Source organism: Prunus avium, chromosome 3 (assembly GCF_965620075.1).
Source record: "Prunus avium chromosome 3, drPruAviu1.hap1.1, whole genome shotgun sequence".
Taxonomy (NCBI): domain Eukaryota; kingdom Viridiplantae; phylum Streptophyta; class Magnoliopsida; order Rosales; family Rosaceae; genus Prunus; species Prunus avium.
Genome location: NC_142286.1, coordinates 24,687,081 through 24,710,800, shown reverse-complemented (window position 1 = coordinate 24,710,800; position 23,720 = coordinate 24,687,081). Strand labels below are relative to the sequence as shown.

The window sequence follows — 23,720 nt, the reverse complement described above, 5'->3', positions numbered from 1 at the left end:
GACTTTCCTTCTTCCTTAGGGTCCAAGGAAGTTTTGATCACTCACCCTTGGATCTAATCTAAGGGTTGTGAAAAAATTGATTTAAATATCAATATGTCATTATTTTATTACTTTTACTGTACAAAATATTAATTTAACAAAAACAAAAACAAAAACTTAAAAAAGAGAAAGAATCACTCCAACCAAAACACGCTCTCTCTCCTAAAACCAAGAACATGTTCTTCCTCCATTGTGGTTCACAACTACTTTCAACTCCGATGTTGCAGATGAAAATCAAGAACACGTGTCGTTTAAGATTCACTCTAATTCTTATTGGTTATCTATTTCATCTCTTGATTTATATTCAAATATTCAATGTTTTTAGAAACAGAAGAAAATTTATTGACCCAAATTTGGAGCGATCAAGCCATCCCTTCACACTTTAACGTGATTGAATTTCAAGGACCCACAACCAAGTCACTTTCTTGTTGTTATTTGGCTTTGTGATCAATTTTTTGCTTATAAATGTTAGATTTGAATGATTCATGAACCAAGTTTGGGAAAACTTGAATTTTTCATAAATAAATTTGGGGTTTGTTTGTTTGTTTTTTTTTCGGTTCATGAACCTAGACTTGGGTTCTTCAACTATATTGTATTTTCATGAAAGGTTCATGTCTTTTTATTCACTAGGCGTGAAAGAGAAAGATGATTGGCGTCGGAGACGACGGTCTTAGATGCGGATGAGTTTTTTATTCATGTTTTTCATCTTTGATATTAAATTCTTAAAAAAAAAATTAGTTTTAATAACAAAAATGGTATTTTACTATAGTAAAAGTAAAATTAAAAGATACATATTGATATTTGAACCAATTTTTTCTCAATCCTTAGATTAGATCCAAGGGTAGGTAACCACAACTTCCTTGGACTATAAGGTCCAGGAGAACGAGATTGAATTCTTGAAACACTAAACCCTATTATATTGACACACCTACTCACCCAACCTCTAGTATGTTCCTCCTTAGACCACTTTTGCCCATTTGCCATGGCAAAGGGTATGAGTAAGTAAGGGTGGTTACTATTCACATGAATAGTATTTGACCTAGTATTTTTTTTTTTTGTGCCTTTCCACCCATTGCCATGGCAATCCAAGAGCAATTACTATTCACATTGATTAATTTTATTTATATGTATGAGATTAATAAATAAAAATTTGCTAGGTGTAGGGGGAATTGTAGAGACTAGAGAGCAATAAGAGAAAGACAAAGACAAAGAATTTGTTCTATGAACTTGTATCAACTTATCTTATTCATCTATAATAAGCGCCTATTTATAGGCTTACAATAGAGGTATTTAACCCGGAATTTATAGCTACTAATTACAATAATAAGGGCATAGGTTACAAAGCAATAAAGGATAAAGGTAATGGATGTTATAGTGGTCATCCACATTCTATAGATATATAACACTAGGTATGTATAAAATAAAATTCTGAATGTTTGGTAATTTTTCAGAATTTTTTTGAATAATTTTTTTTTTCTTCGTTGATGTCAGCGCCCTCAGACAGCAGCTCAGGCTATCTTGCCTTGGGCCTTGCCCGGGCTTGATGTCACCGCTGGAGCTGATTTTGGGAGACCATGGGGCCTTTTGCCTGGGGTGGGCTGTCCTCCTCGAATCCATTCCTCCAAAAAAATCGTGTCCGAACCCAATATCTTCCTTCCCCTTTATGCCAAGAGACCAAGAATCGAACGTGGGCTCATCAGATATTGCACTCTCCCTCATGTGCCCTCGATTGCTCGTTTGACGAGCAGCGACGTCGTCTATCATGTACTGTTCTCGCCTCCGGAACTGAGTCGTTAAATCTTTCGTTCCAGATCGATACCGTACCGCGATTGGGTACGCTCGATCCAGATCGAAATTCGTAGGGGGGTGAGCGAATTAGGAAACTCCTTACTTAGTTTCCATCTTAGTGTTTGCCCCTGTATAAAATATCAGATATTCTTGTTCACTGTCTGATTCATTCATTTTTTTTCTTTCAGTTCCTCGTTTCTTGTATGGGGCTTCTACATGCTGCCAAGCACTGTAGTGAACTTGGAATGAACATTTGAACCTCATCCTATGCTTGTAATTCAGCAATGAAGCGCTACATCTACATCAATGACGATGAATCATCGCACCATCTTTACTGCGACAATCGCATATCAAATAGAAAGTATACTTTGTTGAACTTTCTCCCAAAGAATTTATGGGAACAGTTCAGGTGATTTAGGAATTGATGCTTCTGTTTTTATATGTGTTGAATAAACTATTGGTTGGTTATATGTTTGAACATTTTATTTGGGAGGGTTAATTCAGCGGAGTTCATTCAGTTAATTTGCAATGCGTTAAGACTCAGAAGGATTAAAAGTCGTAGTCTCTCTCTCTTTATTGGACTTCACTGCAATTAAACTTTTCTTGAATCCATTATAGCATATATGGAGATATTGGGTATAATATGATGGTTCTTTAATTATATAAAGGAAAATGCTTTGTTCTTTTTTTCCATCAATAATTTCTGAATATTTCATTACTGTTGTGGTGCATGAATTAGTCTCATGTTATAGACGGGGCACAAGTTTTGCTAATTTTATGATTTGTATCCCCTTGGTTTTAATTGTTGTGGTCTTGCTCTCAGCTCTTTTTTCTTCTTCTAATTTGTTTTGTTTGTCCCTTTTTAAAGTCACCTTTTTTGTTCACAAATCTGGTATATAGGCTGAATGTATAAACATAAAGTTTTTGAGATGTTTCCCCCCACCCATCCTCTTCTCTAACAAATATTACATTTGTTTTCAGCCGCTTCATGAATCAGTATTTTTTGCTGATTGCTTGTCTTCAGCTATGGTCACTTATTACTCCAGTAAATCCTGCCAGTACATGGGGCCCACTTATCTTCATTTTTGCAGTCTCTGCGACGAAAGAGGCATGGGATGATTACAACAGATATCTCTCAGACAAGAAGGCAAATGAGAAAGAAGTTTGGGTTGTTAGGCAAGGCATCAAGAAGCATGTATTACACTTTCTCAATCCTATTTTATTTTTCAGCTGTTTACCTTCTGAAATTAAATAGAATAGCAAAGTCAATTAACAATTGTTGTCAATCTATAAGGTGGGTTAGCTTGCTTAGTATTAATTGGCATTCTTTAATCCTCTTCATACATTAGCAGTTCCTGAGATTTCAACTACTTGTTGGGTTTTTCCAGCCATGATGAGTTTCCTAAGCTTATGAGGACTAATAGTCTTGGAGGATAAGAATCCTATTCCTAATTGGTGTTGTTTTCCCAATTGAGGAGGGCTTAAAATATTTGGTAAGCAGATTCCTATTGGTATTAGATTTCCTAATTGATGAAGGCCTTTATCATGGCTATATAAGGAGATCTGATGTGCTAGTTTACAAGCATCAGCATCAACATCAACAAGCAAGAGAGAACAGTATTCAGAATTCCAAGAGAGAGAGAGAGAGAGAGAGAGAGAGAGAGAGAGAGAGAGTGTGTGTGTGTGTGTGTGTGTGTGAGCGGAGAGCAAAACAATTAATTACCACTCAAGGAGTTAGAGTGAGAGAATATTGAAGGGAACAGTGTGTGTGAGAGATAAGAACAGAGATAAGAGTCTTTCTTTGTTGTCATGTTCTTTCTCGTTGTTCATCAAGTCTTGAATCTAGAGGCTTGATAAGATAATTTGTTGTACCCATTATTCATGTAGTGGAGATCTGTTGTTCTGTCCTGTAGATGCAGCCATATAGCCGAACAACGTTAATTCTTGGCGTTCTTATCTTCTTGCTTATTTCCTTGGGTTTCCTGAGTTCTTTTGTTCACAATACTACTGTTTTCTTATAGTCCATTGTGATGGATGATTCTGACTTAAAGGATGAGAGCATGGTATCAAGCCTTGTTAAATCTAGAGTCTAACGTTAGGCACTATCATTGAAGAGAAAGAGAAGGGGGGTTGCCTATCAGCTATTTTGAATAGGATTTACATGAGAAGACTCCCAACGACTCCAACAACACATTTTCTATGACAGCCAATTAACTCAGTAAGCTACCCCGCCTCCTTATCATTTAGATTTATTCTAAACCCCAAATCCCAGCTCAAAGGAAAAGGGATAACCTGTGTAAACGAGGAAAGAGATTGCAGAAAGCTGTTTCCCCTCTTTGTCCGTTTCCCATCCCAAATTGACAATATATGTCAAAGAATGAAGACCTCATCCTTCAACCGCTATTTACTCCTAATGACAGCATATCAAAGAGCTCTCTTGTGAAAACCTCCATAACCATTTCCCAGGAAAGCTTAATTTTTCCTTACTGAATTGTCAACACCTAAACCCCACTTTTCCTTCAAATGCATCGCCCAGTCCCTTCTAACCAAATGATCCTTCTTCCCTTCCATTATTCCTTCCCACAGAAAATTTATCATTAAACATTCAATTCTTTTTGACACTTGAACCGGAATTTGAAAAAGTGAAAGGTGGTAGATGGAAATACTACAAAGAACAGATTGATAAGTGTTAACCTTCCACCTCTAGATATGCAGTGAAGAACTGAATAAAAAAGAAAAAGGAATAAATGTTAACCTTGCACCTCAGGATGTAACCTTTATGAACAGTGGAAAACTAAGTTAGAAGAAAAGATGGAATGAGTATATTTGTACTTATGTATCATTTGGTGGAGCAGATGTCATTATACTAGATGCAGGGCACTGAAAGGAGTTCCCACTACCCAATAAGAGCAATCACGTTAAGATCTAGACATCGAAGAATAATAGATCAATGCTAATGTTAGGAGTCTTATGATGTATGAGTTCATTTAAACTGGTTCATGAAGATTAGTGATCTGTTTGGTTATAGAGGTTGTATTTTTTATTTTTTTTTCTCCCCCTCTTTTTGTTCCTTCATGTACTGTAAGAAATTATCTGTTTTAGGAGTTAATATGGGAACAACAAAAAATAACTCACAGACCAATAAAAGAAAAAGGGAAAATTACACTATGCCACACCTGTTGCAAATTGCCACAAAAAAAGAAAGCACGTGATTCGTATGTGACTTATTTTGACATCCATAATATAGTTACACACTCGTTTTAAAGATACGAAGTTAGTCATAGGTGGCAGGCACATTGCCAGAAATTAAGGTGGCAAGTGTGATTCATTTTTTTCAAGGTTACAATTTGCATCAGGGTCCCTAGTCCAGGTGGTATTGATATAATTATTCAAATACAAAAATTGAAGAAAAAGGAAATCAATTGCCACCCCCATACCCAGAATTTTTTTTTGTTGTCATTAGGGAAAAGGGAGTGCTAGTACATTGAAAGTGGTTGCAAGTTGTGCAGTGCTTAGTAACTTATAAAGTGGATGATCATGCAAGAGCCATGCTGTTTTTTTTTCTTTCTGTTTTTCGTTGTTTATGTTATCTTATGATGTCTAATGAAAGATTTTACAACTGGGATGAATCTGTGGTGGGGAGGTCCCCTTTGTAGGAATAATAACTCCAAGCTGATTCAGTTTACTTTAAGAGATTCATGCACAAATGCACATAGAATGTACTTACTGAACAAAAAGAAGGAAATAAAAAAAATGCCCATTATGGTATAGAAATAAACTAAGATTTTGTGTAACTTATAAGAAAATGATTAATATATGATAATTACATTTGTGTTATGTTTTTATAGAATAATTCTTTAGCTCTCAATTTTTTTTTGATTCAATAGTCTCATGGATTAGATATTTGTCATCCACTTTTCCTTAGATTTTGCTGAACTAATGGCTTGATGTTTATTTTTTCTTTGTCTGGTGTCATATACTCTTAGATACAAGCGCAAGATATTCATGTTGGTAACATAGTTTGGCTTCGAGAGAATGATGAGGTGCCATGTGATCTTGTTTTGATTGGCACCTCAGAAGCACAAGGCCTGTGCTATGTAGAGGTAATAATCCAACCATTTGTCTGATTCTGATTGTGAATTTGGCTAAGTTTTAAGTAGAAAGTTTATTAAGTCTCTCTCTCTCTCTCTCTCTCTCTCTCTCTCTATATATATATATATATATATATATATATATATATATATATAATGTAAGCTTATTTGAGGGACACTTTGTAGGGCCCACTCCACATTGTATCTCAATGATCTGAGCCGTCTATGTTTCAACTCTTCATTCATAGATCATCTTGAAATAAATTAGAGAAATCGTAAAACATTAAGATATCTAATTGTGACGAAATAAATAGAAAAACATTGTATGTCCACAAAAAACACTAAAATGACTACCATTTAATCAAATGGTTATATGTTTTCCGATATATGGGTGACTTTTTGCAGAGATGATATTTGAGGGAAGACCTAAAAAATTGACTGTTCAGATCTTTGAAATACAATGCTTTGTATGTGACCCTAATCCTAAATCTGCTGCAGTAATCCAAACCTCCCATTTGTTAGTATCAATTCAAGGAGCAACATTACAAAACTTCAATAAAATGAAAAATCATTAAGTTATCTTACTATGACCAAATAAATAGGCTAACACAGTGTTCCAATGAAAACTAAAATGTTCATGATAATAATTGAATGGTCAAACTATTTTCCATTTTGTTGATTTTTGCAGGCATAATTTTTAAATGGGGATATAAAACTTATGACGATTCAAATCATTGAACCGCATTGTAGAATGGCTCCAAAAAACATAATCCCTTTTAGATTCTCGTCTAAGGGGACCTATCTTAAGGAGGGTCACCTTTGTAGGGCCCACAATGTATTTTATTTTAATGACCCGAACCATTAATTATTGAGGTCTCCCTTAAAGATGGCCTTTGCAAAAAATCTTCCAAACTAGAACTATTTAATCATTGTAGTGTTTTTATTTTTGAAAAACCGTTTTTGTCTATTTATATTATCACAATTGGTGTCTTAATGGTTTACAATTTATCTATTTTTTCTTCTCAAGTATGATCTATGAATGAGAACTTAAAAAATAGATGGTTTGGATCATTCAAGTACGATGCAGACTTGAGGGACACATTGTGGGGGTGCACCTCCCAGTGTAGTTCTAGGATCTGATCGTCCAATTTTTAAATCTCCATTCAAGAATCATCATTGCTAAAATTAGGCAAATGGGAAACCATTTAACGAGATGATTTTTTGCACGGATGACTCTTGAATGGACTTGAAAAATCGACGTTCTGGATCGTTAAACCACATTTCAAGATGGACATACAATGTGATCCTTTAATGACGTAATTTAAGGGATCCCTCAATATAATGTTTGTGTGTGGACATATATATATGTTCAACATGATCAATGGTCCACATTCAAAGAGAATGTTTTCCACTATATATGAAATTAGTTAAGACAGTATCATTGAAAGCCAATAGGACTCAAAATTTTAGAATCTTACCAAATATTCAAGCAATCATGAAAAATTAATTGGATGAAATTCTAAAAGAGCTTATGTTGGGCTCAATTTTTTTTAGTTTTTCTGAGTTATGATTTGAGTAAGTCTAAATGTGGCTGCAACTCTACAATTAAGTCATTACATTGTTTTCCTTTTCTTTTACTTTGTTATAAGTATGATGTCCTTGAGCATTTGAAGAACCGAATGTGTTTTTGCTCTCTTTGAAGGACCTGATAAGATAGCGTATTTTGCAGACTTCTGCCCTAGATGGAGAAACTGATCTGAAGACCAGGGTTATACCCCCAGCTTGCATGGGGATAGATCTTGAATTGTTGCACAAAATTAAGGCAAGATTTTCACATACCTAATTAATAATCAAAAGTAGAAGATTTCTTGCGGAGATCAGAAAAGAAAGTTGGAAGTTCTGTTGGTATATTTAATCATCATATTATCATATTTTTTATTATTTACTTGTAAATACTGTTTCCATGCAGGGTTTAATTGAGTGTCCTAATCCTGATAAGGACATCAGAAGATTTGATGCAAATCTGCGGTTGTTTCCCCCATTTATTGATAACGACCTGTGCCCATTAACCATAAAAAACACACTACTTCAGTCATGTTACTTGCGGAATACAGAGTGGGCCTGTGGGGTAGCAGTCTACACTGGCAAGTACTTATAAAAAAAATGTCAAGTTAGCTAATCATATGCTAGTTTGTTTTATTTGTGTCCTTTTATCTGGAATATTTTTTTCTTTCTAATTCTTGGTGTAAAATTTACTAAGAATTGAAGTTGTTGAACATATTTAGTATTGACAAACATTTTCTTTCTTGACATTGAGTACTTAATATCTTGGTACCTTTTTCAGCCAATTTCTCCCCTGAACTATACAGAACTGGTCAATCTACCCTCCGCCGTCAGAGTCCTGGCAATTCTATCCAAGATGCTGTCAAATAAAGTCACGTGTTATCACTTTTGAAAGCCTTTTAGTCATTTCATGCCATATTCTTTACAAATAGTGGCCCTAAATGTCATTAAAATGAGGAAGTGATGAGCACTTGACTTTCCAAAATGACACACGATGTGAAATAACCAAGAGGCCATCAAAAGTGAGTCACATGTGACTGCATCTTGGATGGATTTTCTAGGAATATGATGGTAAGGGGTAGATTGACCAGTTTTGTATAGTTCAAGGGGGAAATTGGCTGAAAAAAGGAAAAGTTAGGGTGGTGGGAAATTGACCTCTTAAAGGTGATAAACAGATTTTTGGTTATGAGTTTGTCCTACTTTTTGTTGGTTGACACTGTAAAATAAAGAAAGGGATTTGGGTTGCATGTTGATCCTGTTGGATGCAGTGAAGGAATGCATGGATTTCTTTAAGCTATTTAACAATTTAAGTTTAACCCACCCCTTCAATTGTAGATTTGGTACTACCTGGTGCTAGCATGATAAATATGATTTCTTTTCTTTTCTTTTCAATTTTCATCCATTTTCTGCTGGGCTTTGCTTACTTGATAATGAAAGGAAAGTGGTGGGGGAAATTAAGTTTCCTATATGTTTCTTGTCTTGCTTAGCAGGAAGGATGTGAGCTATAGGCAATACAATTTTACCACAGGACCTAGCTTTCCCACAAATCTTATCAAGAATATTTGATGGGGTTTTTGAGAAAATAGAAGAAATGTTATGAGTATAATTTTTGTAACTAATTTTTCTGTCCAAACAACCATAATTTTATAAGAATCTTTATCTTGCGAACCAAATCCAATGAAAGTACTCTTCTTTTATGTTGTTATGCTTGTGATGGTCAAATCAGTTAAAGTAGTTGTTGATTTACATCTCTTCTTTCATTCTGTTCTATCTTTTAGGCAATGAAACCAAGCTGGGTATGAGTAGGGGCATACCTGAGCCAAAGCTTACAGCTGTTGATGCCATGATTGACAAGTTGACTGGAGCTATATTTGTTTTCCAAATAGTGGTGGTGATGGTTCTGGGCGTTGCTGGTAATGTATGGAAAGATACAGAAGCAAGGAAGGTATGTCCCAACTTGAAAGATTGCAATTCTCTTAAAGTGTTTGACTATAAAAACTAGTTTTGTATGCAACAGTTGGGTTTACATGTTTTTGAGGTGCAGACTGTATATTGATCAAAGATGACAGTGAACTAAATGACCACATAAGATTCACTGAGTATAGGAGTTTCAGTTCACCTTGTACCATACTAATAAAGGCTTTCATGAATCATGATAGGAAGCACTTTATGGCCACTGCTTGTCTGTCATTAACTAGTTTCAATACATCACCAGCGACTTAAACTACAGGGATTATGGAAGTTGAGGGTTGATTGGGAAAGTTCATTTTAGGGCATCATTGTGGGAGGGATTCACTCTTATCCGTATTTCGGGTGTACCATGTTTCTTATTCATTTGGATCAGGGGGCGGTGGTCTCTTAAGATTGATTGCCCTTAGTCTAGCCTTTTTTTTGTTCTTTCTTTTTGGTTTAATTGAAACTGGTTTTGATGCTCTTGGAAGTTGTCAGGTTATGGATGTTGTATTCAGTGGGCAGCTTGTCTGCAGTTTGGTGTACTTCTGTTTGTAGATTACAAATAAAATATTTGTGTTTCTCATAACAAACTATTGAGTCTATTTTAATAAGATAATTTTCTTCAAAGTTGTGGAATGGTCGAATTGAGATATTCATGAATTATAATCATATTGGCAATTAAACAGTGAACTTATTAATTGTGTGTGAGCATTGGTTTCCTAAGATGCTTTCAAGCTTTTCCGCAGTCATGGGCCAGTTTTGTTCCCTACAAAGTTTTCACTTGAATAACTGAAGTAATATGGTCTATCCTGTTAGTTAAGAATTGATTTGACAGACAAAATTATGTTTTGAGTGATTTTGACTAATTTATTCTGGGCGTATATCTGCAGTGGTATTATTGTGAGGATTGTCATCTTCAAATTTTTAAGCATTATCTTGTCTACTTGATTTTTTTAGCCGAGAGTGACTCAACTCTGATTTGATTGGTTTTTACATGCCCTATCTGGAAGCACATTGTTCTTCTCATATTTTCATATACATGTACAGTAATTGGTTTTTAAAACGTCTTTGACCTTTCTCATCTATTGAATCTTATCATCAATCATGTACCCAATTTTCTTTTTTTGTTCTTTTTGTAGCAATGGTATGTTTTATACCCAGAGGAAGGTCCGTGGTACGAACTATTAGTAATCCCTCTTCGATTTGAACTACTATGTTCCATCATGATACCCATATCTATTAAGGTAAGCTTGTGAGTTTTATGCTGATAGTTTTGGTTGTCTACATTGTTGTCCCATGGTTAAGTATGATTGCCATTTTTTGACATGCAGCTAAGGCCTGTTTTGGAAGAACATGTTTTTTTCAAGAGCTTAAGACTTTCTCTTATCAAAAAAGATCTTAGGACTTTCATCTTTTCTTTTCTTTTGTTTTTTGTTTTTAACTATTAGTTCCCTGGGATATTTTTTGCTTGTAAAAATCAGAATATTGGTAAAATGGTTATTTTCTCTGTTTTGTTTTTTAAATAGGTAACTCGTGGGCAGTGCAGTAAGTGACAATATATCTAGGGGTTCACTATGTACCTCTGCCCAACAAAATAAATAAAGTTTGAAAAGAGAAATTTAAAAATTCAAAGGGTAAACTTTATACCTCTACCCAACAGCATGGAAAACAAACCAAATTGCTACCTACCACAACCAAAATAATGATGATGATGAACAACAACAAGAGGAAGAACAGTTACAAAGACCCCATCTTTTCCTCTTTTTGGATGGCAGATGTTTCTGATATGTGTCAATGCCGTAAAATCGAGTTTCGACAGATTGAAAGGACAGACTCGCTTTCATGTTACCAAGTTCCCAAGAATATAGGTGTCCTAGGGATTGGAATTAGTTGATAGGATAGTGTTCAATTAGTAAAACTCTACTCTCTATGCCTACTTTTGTTTTTCAACATTACATGTAATAATCATTAGAATTGTCATGTTCTAATATTGAAAGAATGGTCTTTTCTCTCATGTATGGACATATACTCTTACAAATAGTAGATAACATCCCAAAAAAATTTCAAACATGATATTAGGGAAGAACTGTTTTGAGAAGAGTTTTGTCAACTGCAGCCGTTTATGCATATAATGAGGGAGCCAAACAATCCTTAAGGATGTACTTTCTTGGCAGGAAATCTAGGTGGTATTGTTAATAATTGATGAAATTTTTGGTTTGGTTTTACCAAATCGTTTAGAATTACAATTTGCCTGCATATTTATGTTCCTATATAATTTGCGATTTCCAACTCCCACAGTTGACATAGGAAATGTCAATAAACATCTTTCATTCCCATATAAGAATGGCGTATATGACACCCAAAATCAACTTTTTATCAAACAAATAGTTATAAGAAAGTGAACTTTGGAAAATAAATTCCAATATACTGGTAAATAATGTGCAAAAGATTTTTTCATCATTTTAAATATATGAAGAACAACTTATTTTAAAAGTAATTCTTTTTTTTCAGTACTTTATTTGTAGTTGGAGATCAGTTCAAATTAAAAGCATAGGAACTGAAATTTATCAACTCTAAAGAACTGTAGCTGTTATGAGTTTGAGTTCTATATAACAGGTTATTCATTACTGCAAGAACAATGCTTTTAAAATTTCAGCGTAAGTTTGAATAACAGGCTGTCTGGGGTAGCCTGTTATGTCTTTCTTAGTCTGGATGTATTAACTATTAAGGTGATCTTGATTCTTAATGGTTAATGCATCTAAATCTGTGTTCTTTATAGTAACTGCAGATTATTAATGAGTTTTTGCACGTCAATTTTGCGGACTGCACTCCTCGCTTTTAAAATAATGAAATGTTTTGGCCTCATAGGTATCTCTTGACCTTGTGAAGAGTTTGTATGCGAAGTTTATTGATTGGGATAATGAAATGATTGACCAAGAAACGTGTACTCCAGCCCATGCAACAAAGTAAGTTGAAGTGGTATTAAAAGAACAAAGCCACTCATTTCTATTTCATAAAATAATCAAGTAAGATTGGTGATTGTATATAAGAGGTGTATGTTTTATGTGGCAGTACAGCAATAAGTGAAGACCTGGGACAAGTAGAGTACATTTTGACTGACAAAACGGGTACCTTAACCGAAAACAAAATGATATTTAGAAGATGTTGTATCAATGGAATTTTCTATGGGAATGAAAATGGGAATGCCTTGAAAGGTTTGGTTCTTTCAACTTATGGAACTTTTCCTTGCTTTCCTGTTTATTGTCACGTGTATTTTTGTGTATTTGAACCTCTAGATTTGTTGTAAAGACATTATGTAACATGAGATGGCAAAAATATAACTAAATCATTCTTGTCCCGATATATGAGGTAGCTAATTGATTATACGAATGACTTTCAAATATGGGCCACTTGGATATGCCTTTACTGATGAGTTGGCTAAATGGGATTCTCCCTTAAAGAGTTGACTTCTGGTAGTTCAGAAATATTCATATATGTAGGGCATGAGTTGCTGACAATATTTTATAAATAAGTCTCCTCTTAATTATTTTTCCATGTTTCCTGGTTGCGTCTCTGGTAGTAGAAGCTGAGATAAATATTGAAGAAAGCCGTCAAATGAGGTTGAATCTATAATTATAATTCCACCCTGTCATTGCTATGAAATTCTAGTGAGGCAGCCTTCTGATATTCTTAGGGGGTCTAATATTAGTTATATAAAGATTTGTTCCACTATTTTCTTCTCCTTTTGGTAATTGTAGGATTGTGAAATTGTCACTCTGTTAGGCGTGTATCCTATCAATGATCAATCTAAATGGAACATTAAGTGCAATGAAGCATGTTCTGTTACAAACAGAGGAGATTCTTATTTCTACAGATGGATTTGTTTTTTTGACAAATTTTAGGGCCTCTTTCATAATTTCAGAACAATGTATGAACTTCAGGTTCTGATAAATTCAATCCTTTTAAATGCAGATGAGGAGCTCATAAATGCTGTTGCCAGTGGTTCTTCTGATGTTATACGTTTCCTTACAGTTATGGCAGTATGTAATACAGTCATACCTGTTCGAAGGTAACCCTCACATTTTTCTGTTATTGATTGGATGTTTTGAGGTACTGAGATTTTTTTGTCTAAAACAAAAGCATACATTAATTACTCTTGATGCACTTATTGTATGCACCTCTTCTATTGTTTGTAGCAAAAGTGGAAGTATCTTGTACAAGGCGCAATCTCAAGATGAGGATGCTCTTGTTCATGCTGCAGCTCTGCTACATATGGTTTTTGTCAATAAAAATTCAAATACTCTTGGTAAAAGATTTTGGCTATTACAATAGATTGGTTCTACTTGTTGGAAAGATGATATAATTTTCACTAATAAATTGCAGAGATCAAGTTCAATGCTTCTACAATTCAATATGAAGCCCTGGAAATTCTGGAGTTCACTTCTGATCGGAAAAGAATGTCAGTAGTGGTGAAGGATTGCCAAAATGGAAGGATTATCCTTTTGTCAAAAGGAGCAGATGAAGCAATTCTCCCTTATGCATCCGCTGGTAATAGATTTTATTTTTCTTTCTTTTTAGTAGTATGTACTTTGAGAATTCTACTTAGTGTTGCTCATCACTTTTCAAAAATTTTGTCTATGGAAAAATGTTAAGCGTATTAGTAGGGATGCCCTTCCAAACTAGGTTCCCAGATTTGATGATAAGTCATTCACATGTTGATTCTTATAACTGGCCTTGCCCGGCAGACTTAATATGGATCATATATTATCTTACTAGGTTACAAGATTTGAAGATAACCGACAAGTCAGTCACATGTTGATTCTTATAACTGGTGTTGCTCTCTGCAAGACTTTATATGGATTATATGTTTTCATGGTGTGAGGGTTTTTAGGGTGTCGTTTGAATATGTATTGTCAACTTTAGTGATTAGAATAGTCTACTATTGTGGTGGGTAACTGGGAAAGGTAATATTTTCAGAGGATTGTTGGCTGGAGGAAGTTACTGTGTAGATGCTGTTTCCCATGTTGCATTCTCTTTCTAGAAAACATCATCTGAGTATTTAAATGGGGATGCTATTTATTTTCCTTATAAAATTGGAATTTAGGCTTTAGGAGGAGTCTTAATTATTTGGAGGTGGAAGAGTTTGCTTCACTGGAAGGGGCTCGTTTGTTTCCTTCAATAGCAGATGTTAGGAGTTGGAAGTTAGATTGGTGAGGGAGGTTCCCTTGCAAATCTTATAATAGCTTCTTATGCATCAGAGCAGTTCTATCTCACTTGCCACCTTATACTCACATTTGGAAGTCAAAGGTTCCCCCGAAAATTAAAGTTTTAGCTTGGTAGGAGGCTTGTGAGAGGGTTAACACCTGTATCAGATACAGAAGAGAAGGCCTTACAATTTTTTTTTTCTCCGTACTGGTACATCTTTCGTAAAGAGGATGAGAAGAGTGTGGATCAAGTGTTTCTCCACTGTCCATATCCTTAAATTTGTGGTGCAAGTTTAAGGAAATTAATGAGTGCTGGGTCATTCCAAAGGGGTGTTTCAAGGCTTTGGGGAAGGGCAGGATTGGATATTTGCAATCTCTGGGTAATTTGGATGCACTGTAATAGGAGATTTTTTGAGGATTCCAAAGGGTTAGGTCTGGAAGATCTTTCGGCTATAGTATTTTGATCAGCATTGTTGGCATCAGTTTCTGCAGACTTTAGGGGGATTCTTTATTTGTCTTTTCTGTTGGATTTGTTAGCTGTGGTCGAGTGATAATTTCTTGTGATTTGTTTAATTGTGGTTCAGTTTGTTCTTTGATGATGTGAAATGTGTTGTCAGCTTAGGTTTTTTTTTGCTCTAATTATTTCTTAAGTTATCTGTGGTTTCTCATCCATGTTTATGTACATAGTTTTTTCCTTTACTACAGATCATCTCTTTTCCAAAAAAAAGAAAAAAAAAAGAAAAAGAAAAGAGCAGGGACATGTCAATTACATTGAACAGAACTTTTTTGTTACTGTATACCAATTACATTGTCATTCAATAATCCCAGTTATTTACTTCAGGACAGCAAACAAGGACATTTATTGAAGCTGTTGACCAATATGCTCAATTGGGATTGCGCACGCTATGTCTTGCTTGGCGTGAACTAAAAGAAGAGGAATATCGAGAATGGTCTTTGATGTTTAAAGAGGCTAGCAGCACATTGGTTGATAGGGAGGTAAAGTGTACATCTGAATGTGTGTTTCTAATATGTAATTATTTATGTATGTATTGTTACATACATATTTTCCATTACATTTGTGATTGGGTATGTACATACACTGATACACAGACATGCCATCTATGCGCATCTATACATTTTCTTCTCTAATATAACTATTTTTTTTTTGTTTTTGCAGTGGAGACTAGCTGAGGTCTGTCAAAGATTAGAACATGACTTTGAAGTTCTTGGAGTTACTGCCATAGAGGATCGCCTACAGGTGAATGTTACCATAGAGCTTTGAAATATAATTCTTCTTACATGTAGGTTTGCTCAAATTTTTAGTGATTGCTGATTGTGGAAAGATGATCTGCTGAGTGTTGTATATTTTTTCCTGGTAGTTTTTGGATTCTTGAACTGATCATTTTGTTGGTATTTAAATTTTCAGGATGGTGTACCGGAGACAATTGAGACCCTGAGAAAAGCTGGTATAAATTTTTGGATGCTGACCGGAGACAAACAGAATACTGCCATTCAGATTGCTCTTTCATGCAATTTCATTTCCCCAGGTAGTTGAAATTATCTCTCTTGGAGCACTTTATTGTATATTTGAGTTTGTACATGTTCCGGTTTAATTGTATGTACTTTTTGTGACAAACCATTCAACGATTGAGTAAGGCTGTTTATAGCTGATTTAAAGCTGGAAGGGAGGTGTATAACTATCTTGTTATGAGGCTTTGTGTATGACTCATATTTTAATGCCTCTTTTTCTTGAGAAGCTGGGCTAGGCAAATTGGTTAATTCCAATAAAAGCTTTAAGAAGCAATACAATGAATTCCAACTAATTAAATTCAGATAATATAATTTTTCAAATTGAGCAAAGCACCAACATTGGTGCAATTCAACAACCCCCCACCATTTATCTAGAAAAAAAAAAAAACAAGAATTGGATAACAATCACAACAACATTATTCGCAAAGTTGATGGCACAAACAAGACAAATAAAAAACCCTAAGAACTCATGCATATAGTATTTCTTCTTAATGTCAAGCTCATTTCTAATCATTTCACTACATTTGGTCTTTTTATATAACTTAACAGAAAGATAATTTCCTCATGGTGCAAAATTTTCTGGTCCATGTGATGAAGTATGTGGTTTTTTGTACTTCTACATATTCTTTGCACCATTAATCTTTGCTTCTTCATCCTCACTCTCTGGCTGGACAGAGCCAAAAGGTCAGCTTTTGTTAATTGATGGCAAAACTGAAGATGAAGTGCGTAGAAGTTTAGAGAGAGTTTTACTTACAATGAGGATAACAACTTCAGAACCTAAGGTACAGCTTTTACTGATGGCTTATTTTATATCTAATGCATATAAGTTTCCTTATTTCTTTTGCAATATAAGGGAAGTAGCAGATGTTCTATGAGAAAATCTAAATCCTGAATTCGTAATTAGTTTAGCCATGCTAGAATTTTGGTGATTATTCTGTTCTGCTACAATTCCAGGCATATTAGGTGATTGAATGTGAATATATATGTATATATTTTTTCTGAATTACTTCTGCGAAGTGTGTGCATTACATTAGGCATATATGTGTGTATATATATTTATATTTCTTTTTGGTACAAATGTGTAGCGGTTACACCATAATTTGTTCTAATGACTTCTGTTAAAAGTTTCAGGGAAGAACTTTCTTAAATTTTTAATCTCCCAATTTTATTTTATTTTGTTGTTTATATTTTCCCTTCTTAACAGGATGTGGCATTTGCCATTGATGGCTGGTCCCTTGAAATTGCACTGAAGCATTATCGGAAAGATTTTACTGAATTAGCAATATTGTCAAGGACTGCTATATGCTGTCGCGTAACGCCATCACAAAAAGCTCAGGTGTTCTTTAGATTTTGTTTCTTTGGTTTCATTTCATTTTTCTTTCCTTATATCATTTTTCTTTTGAAGCTTGATCCATATATGCAGAATTTTAAGTGTTTTCTGTAGTTTTGTTTTTGTTTTTACTTAATCTTAGATAGTTATGTACTCTACAGTTCTAAAAGGGAAGTTTCCTATGCAAGAAAAATATGCACTGAATAAGAGCTGGACGATTATCCCCACCCTCAGTAGTTTACGAGTTTACGGCCATCAGTTGTCAGATGCAGTCTCCTTTCCTTTCAATTTCTCCCATTAACCGTGTTGTGAAAAAGAAAAGGCAACTGAAACAGTATTTGGCCTTGGACATAGATTTGTCCCAAAGATAATCAAAATGCGTTGTAGAAAAATCTTCTCTCATGGTAGTGTGCTTGGTTCCCTTGGAAAACTTTCATCATTGGGCTAGCCATACACATTACATATCAATTCACATTTTTTTTAAAAGGGAAACAGAATTTTATTAAGTAAGAAAGCTAATACAAAGAGTGGATAAGTAATCGACAATCTGAAGAGAAAAAAGAAAATACAATAAAAGACCACCCAAAGAGAGGTAAATTAGAAAGAAAGAAAAAAAGCTCAAATTTCGAAAATCTGGTCTCACTTCACAGCTGCTAACAAATCCAACATTATAGAAGAATGAGAAACCTAAAATCAGTAGAAACCGATGCCCATAAAGCTTCTCAAGACCTCACTCTATCCCAGAGTTTGCAGCAATTCATCTGGCATGATCAAATGATACAAGTCTTCGATAGGGACCTAGCACCAAAGTATGGGTCTTTCTATTTTTATCACTTCACCTTTCATAGATTTTCCTAATCAACGAAGTCCTCTTCTAGCAAACTCATAACTCTAGTTTATACTGAACGGAAATGGGCTAGGCAAAGTCAGGGGTTCAAATCATGTCATTTCTACCTATTACTTCAACTCTCGGAAGTAACAAGGCACCTCGAAACAAGTCGGTTTTATTGAGATTGGGGCAGATCTACACGAGCTTATCCCATTTTCAATATGTTGATCTTTTAAACTTGACTTCTAGTTCATTGCTTAATAATTTCTCTAACTAGAAAAGGCTTGAAAAATAAGAAAATAGACATTGGTTCCTTTTTCCCTCTTATATTGATGATTTGCTGCCTGTGCATCTTTCTAGATGTGTAACTAATGTTTAAAGTTGCTGGAAATTAACAGTTGACTTGCATCGCAATGAACGGTATTCGTGATGAATTCTAGGATTTATTTGGCCTTGGTACTTTTATTTTCTTGATATAGCATCATCGGCACACGTCCATTTCTTTAAGTGGTTTTAAGGGGCATCTGAATCGTACTGGTTATAGATTCTTACAATTCTACTTGGTAGATATGCTATTGAATACAGAATTCTTTCGAAACTATGAACATCTTTCTGCAATTGTAGAAGCTCTGTATTTAATATACTGCAATATGTGTCATATGAATTTATGTTCTTTAATTGTATAAAGGAACTGACTGGTATTTGATATTGTCTGCGTGATTCTGTTCAAAAGGAAATTTTGGAAGACCATTTGATTTATGTACTGCTTATATTCTGCAGCTTGTGGAGATTTTAAAATCATGCGATTATAGAACATTGGCTATTGGGGATGGTGGAAATGATGTTAGGATGATACAACAAGCTGACATTGGGGTTGGAATTAGTGGGAGAGAAGGACTGCAAGCAGCTAGGGCAGCTGATTATAGTATCGGGAGTAAGTTAACTGATACCTGTGTGTGTGTGTGGGGTGTGCACTTGTTTTCTGCGCTTTAAAGATATATTTTGTTCTGATTATATTCTTAGAATTTGGTTTGGCTTATAAAGTTTGGACGCTAAGTGCAATATTTATGTACCTAGAAATAACTTCTCCACAACCCTTCCATTTGTTGATATCTATTGTATGTCTGAAGGACTCAACATGTTTCTTGCACATGAACATCTTATGTTTGTTTGCAGTCAAAATATCTCAAGTACTTTGCTTTTTTATTTTTTGTTTTTGTAAAAGCTTTTGTTTCATATCAAGAAAAAGAAGTAAGAACTGTTTACACTTGTGGTGTGTGGTAAGCTATTGAAATTGAGTTCATGTAAAAGATTTGTATTAAAAGTTGTAGATGAGAGACCTTACAAAGTACTTTTCTTGTAAAAGGCTCTACAATTCTTTTTCAAGATATGATTGTCATATCAGAAATGTAATTCAACTCCCCTAAGCATGACCTTTCCTTGATTGGTACCTTCCAAACTTCTTTATGGGAAAATCAAAATCTTTATATAGCATTTTGATTATAATAGAGAAGGTTGAACTTGATGAAGGTGATAGTTGTACTATAGCATCCTAAATTATTTAAAATCTTGTACAATTCTCAATTCAAATAAAATTGAATGCTATACTTTTGGGGATATGTTTCTCTCTCTCTCTCTCACTTTTTTTTTTGTTTTTTTTTTGTGGTTCTTAGTAACTGTTACTCTTTGCTGTCTGTACTCTTTCTGAGTAGGGGAGTTAAGAATACAGTAGTAATTTGGGTGGTATGGGAGGAAAGAATCAGAAGGATCTTCGAGGATAGAGAAGATGTGGACTCTGTGGGACAGGAAGACATTCCTGGCTTCTCTTTGAGCTTCCTTGTCCAAGTACTTTAAGGATGTTCCTTTTAGTTTGGTCCATTTGGAGTGTCCTTGCTTTGATTTGGTGTGGGCCTTTGGGTTGCATTTTTAGGTGTTTGATTCTAATGGACTCCTTGTCCAATATGTACTTATCTTTTCTCTATTCAATAAATTTATTGTTTCTTATACAAACAATAAAAAAGAAAGGGCACATGCCTGGTTAATTTTAGGATGAACACAACCTACGAATGAGATCAGCATTCTTTTCATCATATTGAATGCAGTTATCAATTGTGTAACTGTAACTATGTTTCCTGTCCAAAACATAAAGGAGAAAAAAAAAAATATAAACTCTGTAATTGCAAGTCCCTGACTGTATGACTGCTTCTCCACATTTGCAGAGTTCAGGTTTCTGAAAAGATTAATACTTGTGCATGGGCGTTACTCATACAACCGTACCGCATTTCTCTCCCAGTATTCTTTTTATAAGTCTCTGGTTGTCTGCTTCATCCAAATTTTGTGAGTTTCCATGTACAATGGTTCTTATTTACAGCTTATTCTCAATTTCAGCTCTTCTCGATAGCATTTGTTGTTGGAGCTTTCCTGGAATCTTTTCTTCGTCTTCAGCATCATCACTATTTTCTGGTACACTGACTTTGGAACAATGTCAGTTTCTCTTTTGTTTCAGGTGTCTCTGGAACCAGTCTTTTCAATTCTGTTAGCTTGATGGCTTATAATGTTTTCTACACCAGTGTTCCTGTTCTAGTCAGTGTTCTTGATAAAGATCTTAATGAAGATACTGTGATGCAGCATCCACAAATTTTATTTTACTGCCAAGCGGGGAGGTTTGCTTTTAAGCTGCACTGTCCTTGTTCTGTTTACAGTTTATATATGCAAAACCTTTTCACTTGAAATTTGTAGCGGGCCATCTGCTGTGCCTGCTAATTAATACTTCCTATTGGTCAATGTGAGTGAACTTTATGTTCTTGAAACAGGCTTTTGAACCCGAGTACATTTGCTGGATGGTTTGGGCGATCCCTTTTCCATGTGAGTGTTTGTGAACATAGTTTCATTCTTTCTGCAATTATTGTCACTCTCTTGGTTTTGAGTCCAAAGTTTTCCCTTGAAATCACCTTTCGTAATCGCAACTGAACATAGAGGTTATTCCAGTGACTGTTAGTAATAGATAGGTAGATAGTTGAAGCCCACCGTTACTCGTAAGAAGCTCATTAAAACCGTTAGAATTTGATGGTTACCTTGGTTAATGTGGAATATATATATATATATATATATATATTTGACTTGTTAAAACTGTTGGATGTAGCAGTTAGATTCCAAAGACAATCTATCTGAGGTCACTGTGGCATGTCAATGAAAGGCTTTGTAACTCATGTCAAATCAACTCTAGTTCCAATAAATTTGTTGTTCTTCTCTGGTTTAAATTTTTGCCCGTTACTTTTCTCCATTGATTCTAATACCAGTTACGGGTTGTCAGGCAATTGTTGTGTTTGTGATCAGCATACATGCCTATGCTTATGAAAAAAGTGAAACGGAGGAGGTTTCAATGGTAGCGCTTTCTGGATGTATTTGGTTGCAGGCATTTGTAATGACATTAGAGACAAAGTAAGTTACATCATGACTGGCACTTGTATGGTGTTAACTTGTTTCCAAGTAATTATCGATCTTTCTCAGTCAAGGTGTGAGTGTCTTGGTAATCACTATATAATTGTTCAAGTCATCTCCTGGTTAAAAGAATTATAGGAACCTTAAATGTAAACTCAGTTGATTTTTCTTGACTAGACGCTTCAAAAGCTTAACTAAAAACTTCCGAGCAAAAATGCTTTTGAGTTTGCTGTGACCGCCTGGGTTTGTTTGATTTCTACAGTTCCTTTACAATATTGCAACATCTTGCTGTATGGGGAAACTTAGCTGCCTTCTATATCATCAACTGGATCTTCAGTGCCATTCCATCATCAGGGATGTATACAATTATGTTTCGCTTGTGTAGACAGCCATCTTATTGGATGACAATGTTGGTAAGTCTGCCTTTGCCATTTTTGCAGTTATTTGTTCAGTGTGGCTTCTTTCTAAATATCATCATCATTAGTTTCACGGGTATGTAATTGCATCATTCAGAGTCATGTTATGTTGGGGTGTGTCTAATCTCTCAGGAACAGTAACTATTTTGTTTTTTTGGGCAATATTTTGTATTAGTTTAGTGGCTTCTTTTGGTTAAAGTGGCGGGTGGTGATATGGAACCACCAAAATGGTCTGCTGAGAGATGAACCATTCTTCACTCAGTTATCCCTAACTATCCAACGGATGATTTGAAACTTAAAATTTCATGTTCTCATCTGAGTTTTGAGGTACCACTACAGTACTGAATCAAGGAACGGACCAACTCTTCGTCCCCCCTTGATGCAACCTGTGGTTGGTAACCTGGAAAGCCAGAATCTGGTGCATATAGTTTCTAGGAGCTGACGGAAACTTTATGTGCATTGCAGCTCATAGTTGCAGCAGGGATGGGTCCGATTCTAGCGCTGAAGTACTTCCGGTATACTTACAGACCAAGCAAAATCAATACACTTCAGCAGGCTGAACGGTTGGGAGGGCCTATCCTGTCGATTGGGAGCATTGAACCACAACCAAGAACCATAGAAAATGATGTTTCTCCGTTATCAATAACTCAACCCAAGAACAGAAATCCAATTTTTGAACCTCTACTATCAGATTCACCAAATTCTACTAGAAGGTCTTTTGGTTCAGGAGCACCTTTCGATTTCTTTCAATCCCAGTCCAGATTGTCTACTTCCAACTACTCAAGAAATTGTAAGGACAACTGATTTGTACAATTCATTTAGCGGGCATTAAATCAAACACAACTCATTATACGTGCGGAAAGTTGAACTGTAGTATCGATTTTTTTGTAAATCAAGCATTGTACGTAGCAGGTAACGATGTCAATACACCTCGATTAAATTAAACAGAGTAATATTTTCCTTTTTCAGGATAGAATAATAGATATTTTCCTGTGTCTGCTTACTTCTCTTGTAGAAATTATTGTATAGAGTTGGAGTATGTCCACGTGGAGTTTTTATCAAAAATAGCCAAAATTTACCCCTTATTTTCATAAATATCAATTTTTATTAAAAAAAACTTTTAAATATAGCAAAAAGCCCACTTAAATACCCTCAAAGTTAAAAACAATTTGCAGCTAAGAGTTAAAATCGATTCAGACCATCTGCATTGTGGTTCAAAGAGAGAGAGATGGAAATGGTTCGTTGTTTGAAAGGAGGAGAAAGGGGAGGAATGACTCTCTCTCATATCACCAACCCCTTTCCCCACCCTCCTGGGCCTGACTTCAGCTTCTCCTTCCTAAAAGCCGTTTTCGATCATCTGAAATTCAATTCACCAACTATAAACGAAATTCAGTTCAACTATAATAAAACAGATTGATAATTATATTACTGGGAGATGAAAAAAATGTAGCAAAAAATAAGCATACAAATCTGTCTTTCATTAAAGAGAAGACACTAAGACGGCAGCAAGCCAAACCCAGATTCAAACACTGAACT

At 35.1% G+C, this 23,720-nt stretch overlaps 1 protein-coding gene across 2 annotated transcripts; it reads left to right on the top strand.

Annotated features, from left to right (window-relative positions):
• The first annotated feature begins 1,643 nt into the window (after positions 1–1,643).
• ALA2 (aminophospholipid ATPase 2) lies at positions 1,644–23,152 on the top strand. 2 transcript variants are annotated; one of them, XM_088250052.1, is made up of 25 exons: positions 1,644–1,803; positions 2,016–2,236; positions 2,809–3,022; positions 5,814–5,930; positions 7,648–7,740; positions 7,888–8,062; positions 9,260–9,426; positions 10,574–10,678; positions 12,303–12,400; positions 12,507–12,649; positions 13,407–13,503; positions 13,631–13,740; positions 13,818–13,982; positions 15,480–15,634; positions 15,816–15,896; positions 16,065–16,185; positions 16,844–16,950; positions 17,373–17,504; positions 19,108–19,261; positions 20,547–20,664; positions 20,817–20,990; positions 21,141–21,192; positions 21,641–21,768; positions 22,031–22,181; positions 22,650–23,152. In XM_088250052.1, exons 2-25 carry the CDS (start codon positions 2,112–2,114, stop codon positions 22,986–22,988), a joined length of 3,321 nt encoding a protein of 1,106 aa, XP_088106178.1. In that variant the 5' UTR covers positions 1,644–1,803; positions 2,016–2,111; the 3' UTR covers positions 22,989–23,152. The 2 variants fall into 2 exon arrangements, with proteins under 2 accessions (XP_088106178.1, XP_021819802.1); XM_021964110.2 differs by having other exon boundaries at positions 1,647–1,905.
• Positions 23,153–23,720: the final 568 nt, after the last annotated feature.

Bases quoted from the DNA above. Each gene is read 5' to 3' on its own strand.
- ALA2 (XM_088250052.1), top strand. From the start codon at position 2,112: ATGAAGCGCTACATCTACATCAATGACGATGAATCATCGCACCATCTT. The intron at 7,741-7,887 runs GCAAGATTTTCA...GTTTCCATGCAG, and splicing joins AATTGTTGCACAAAATTAAG to GGTTTAATTGAGTGTCCTAA. The intron at 19,262-20,546 runs GTAAGTTAACTG...CCACATTTGCAG, and splicing joins AGCTGATTATAGTATCGGGA to AGTTCAGGTTTCTGAAAAGA.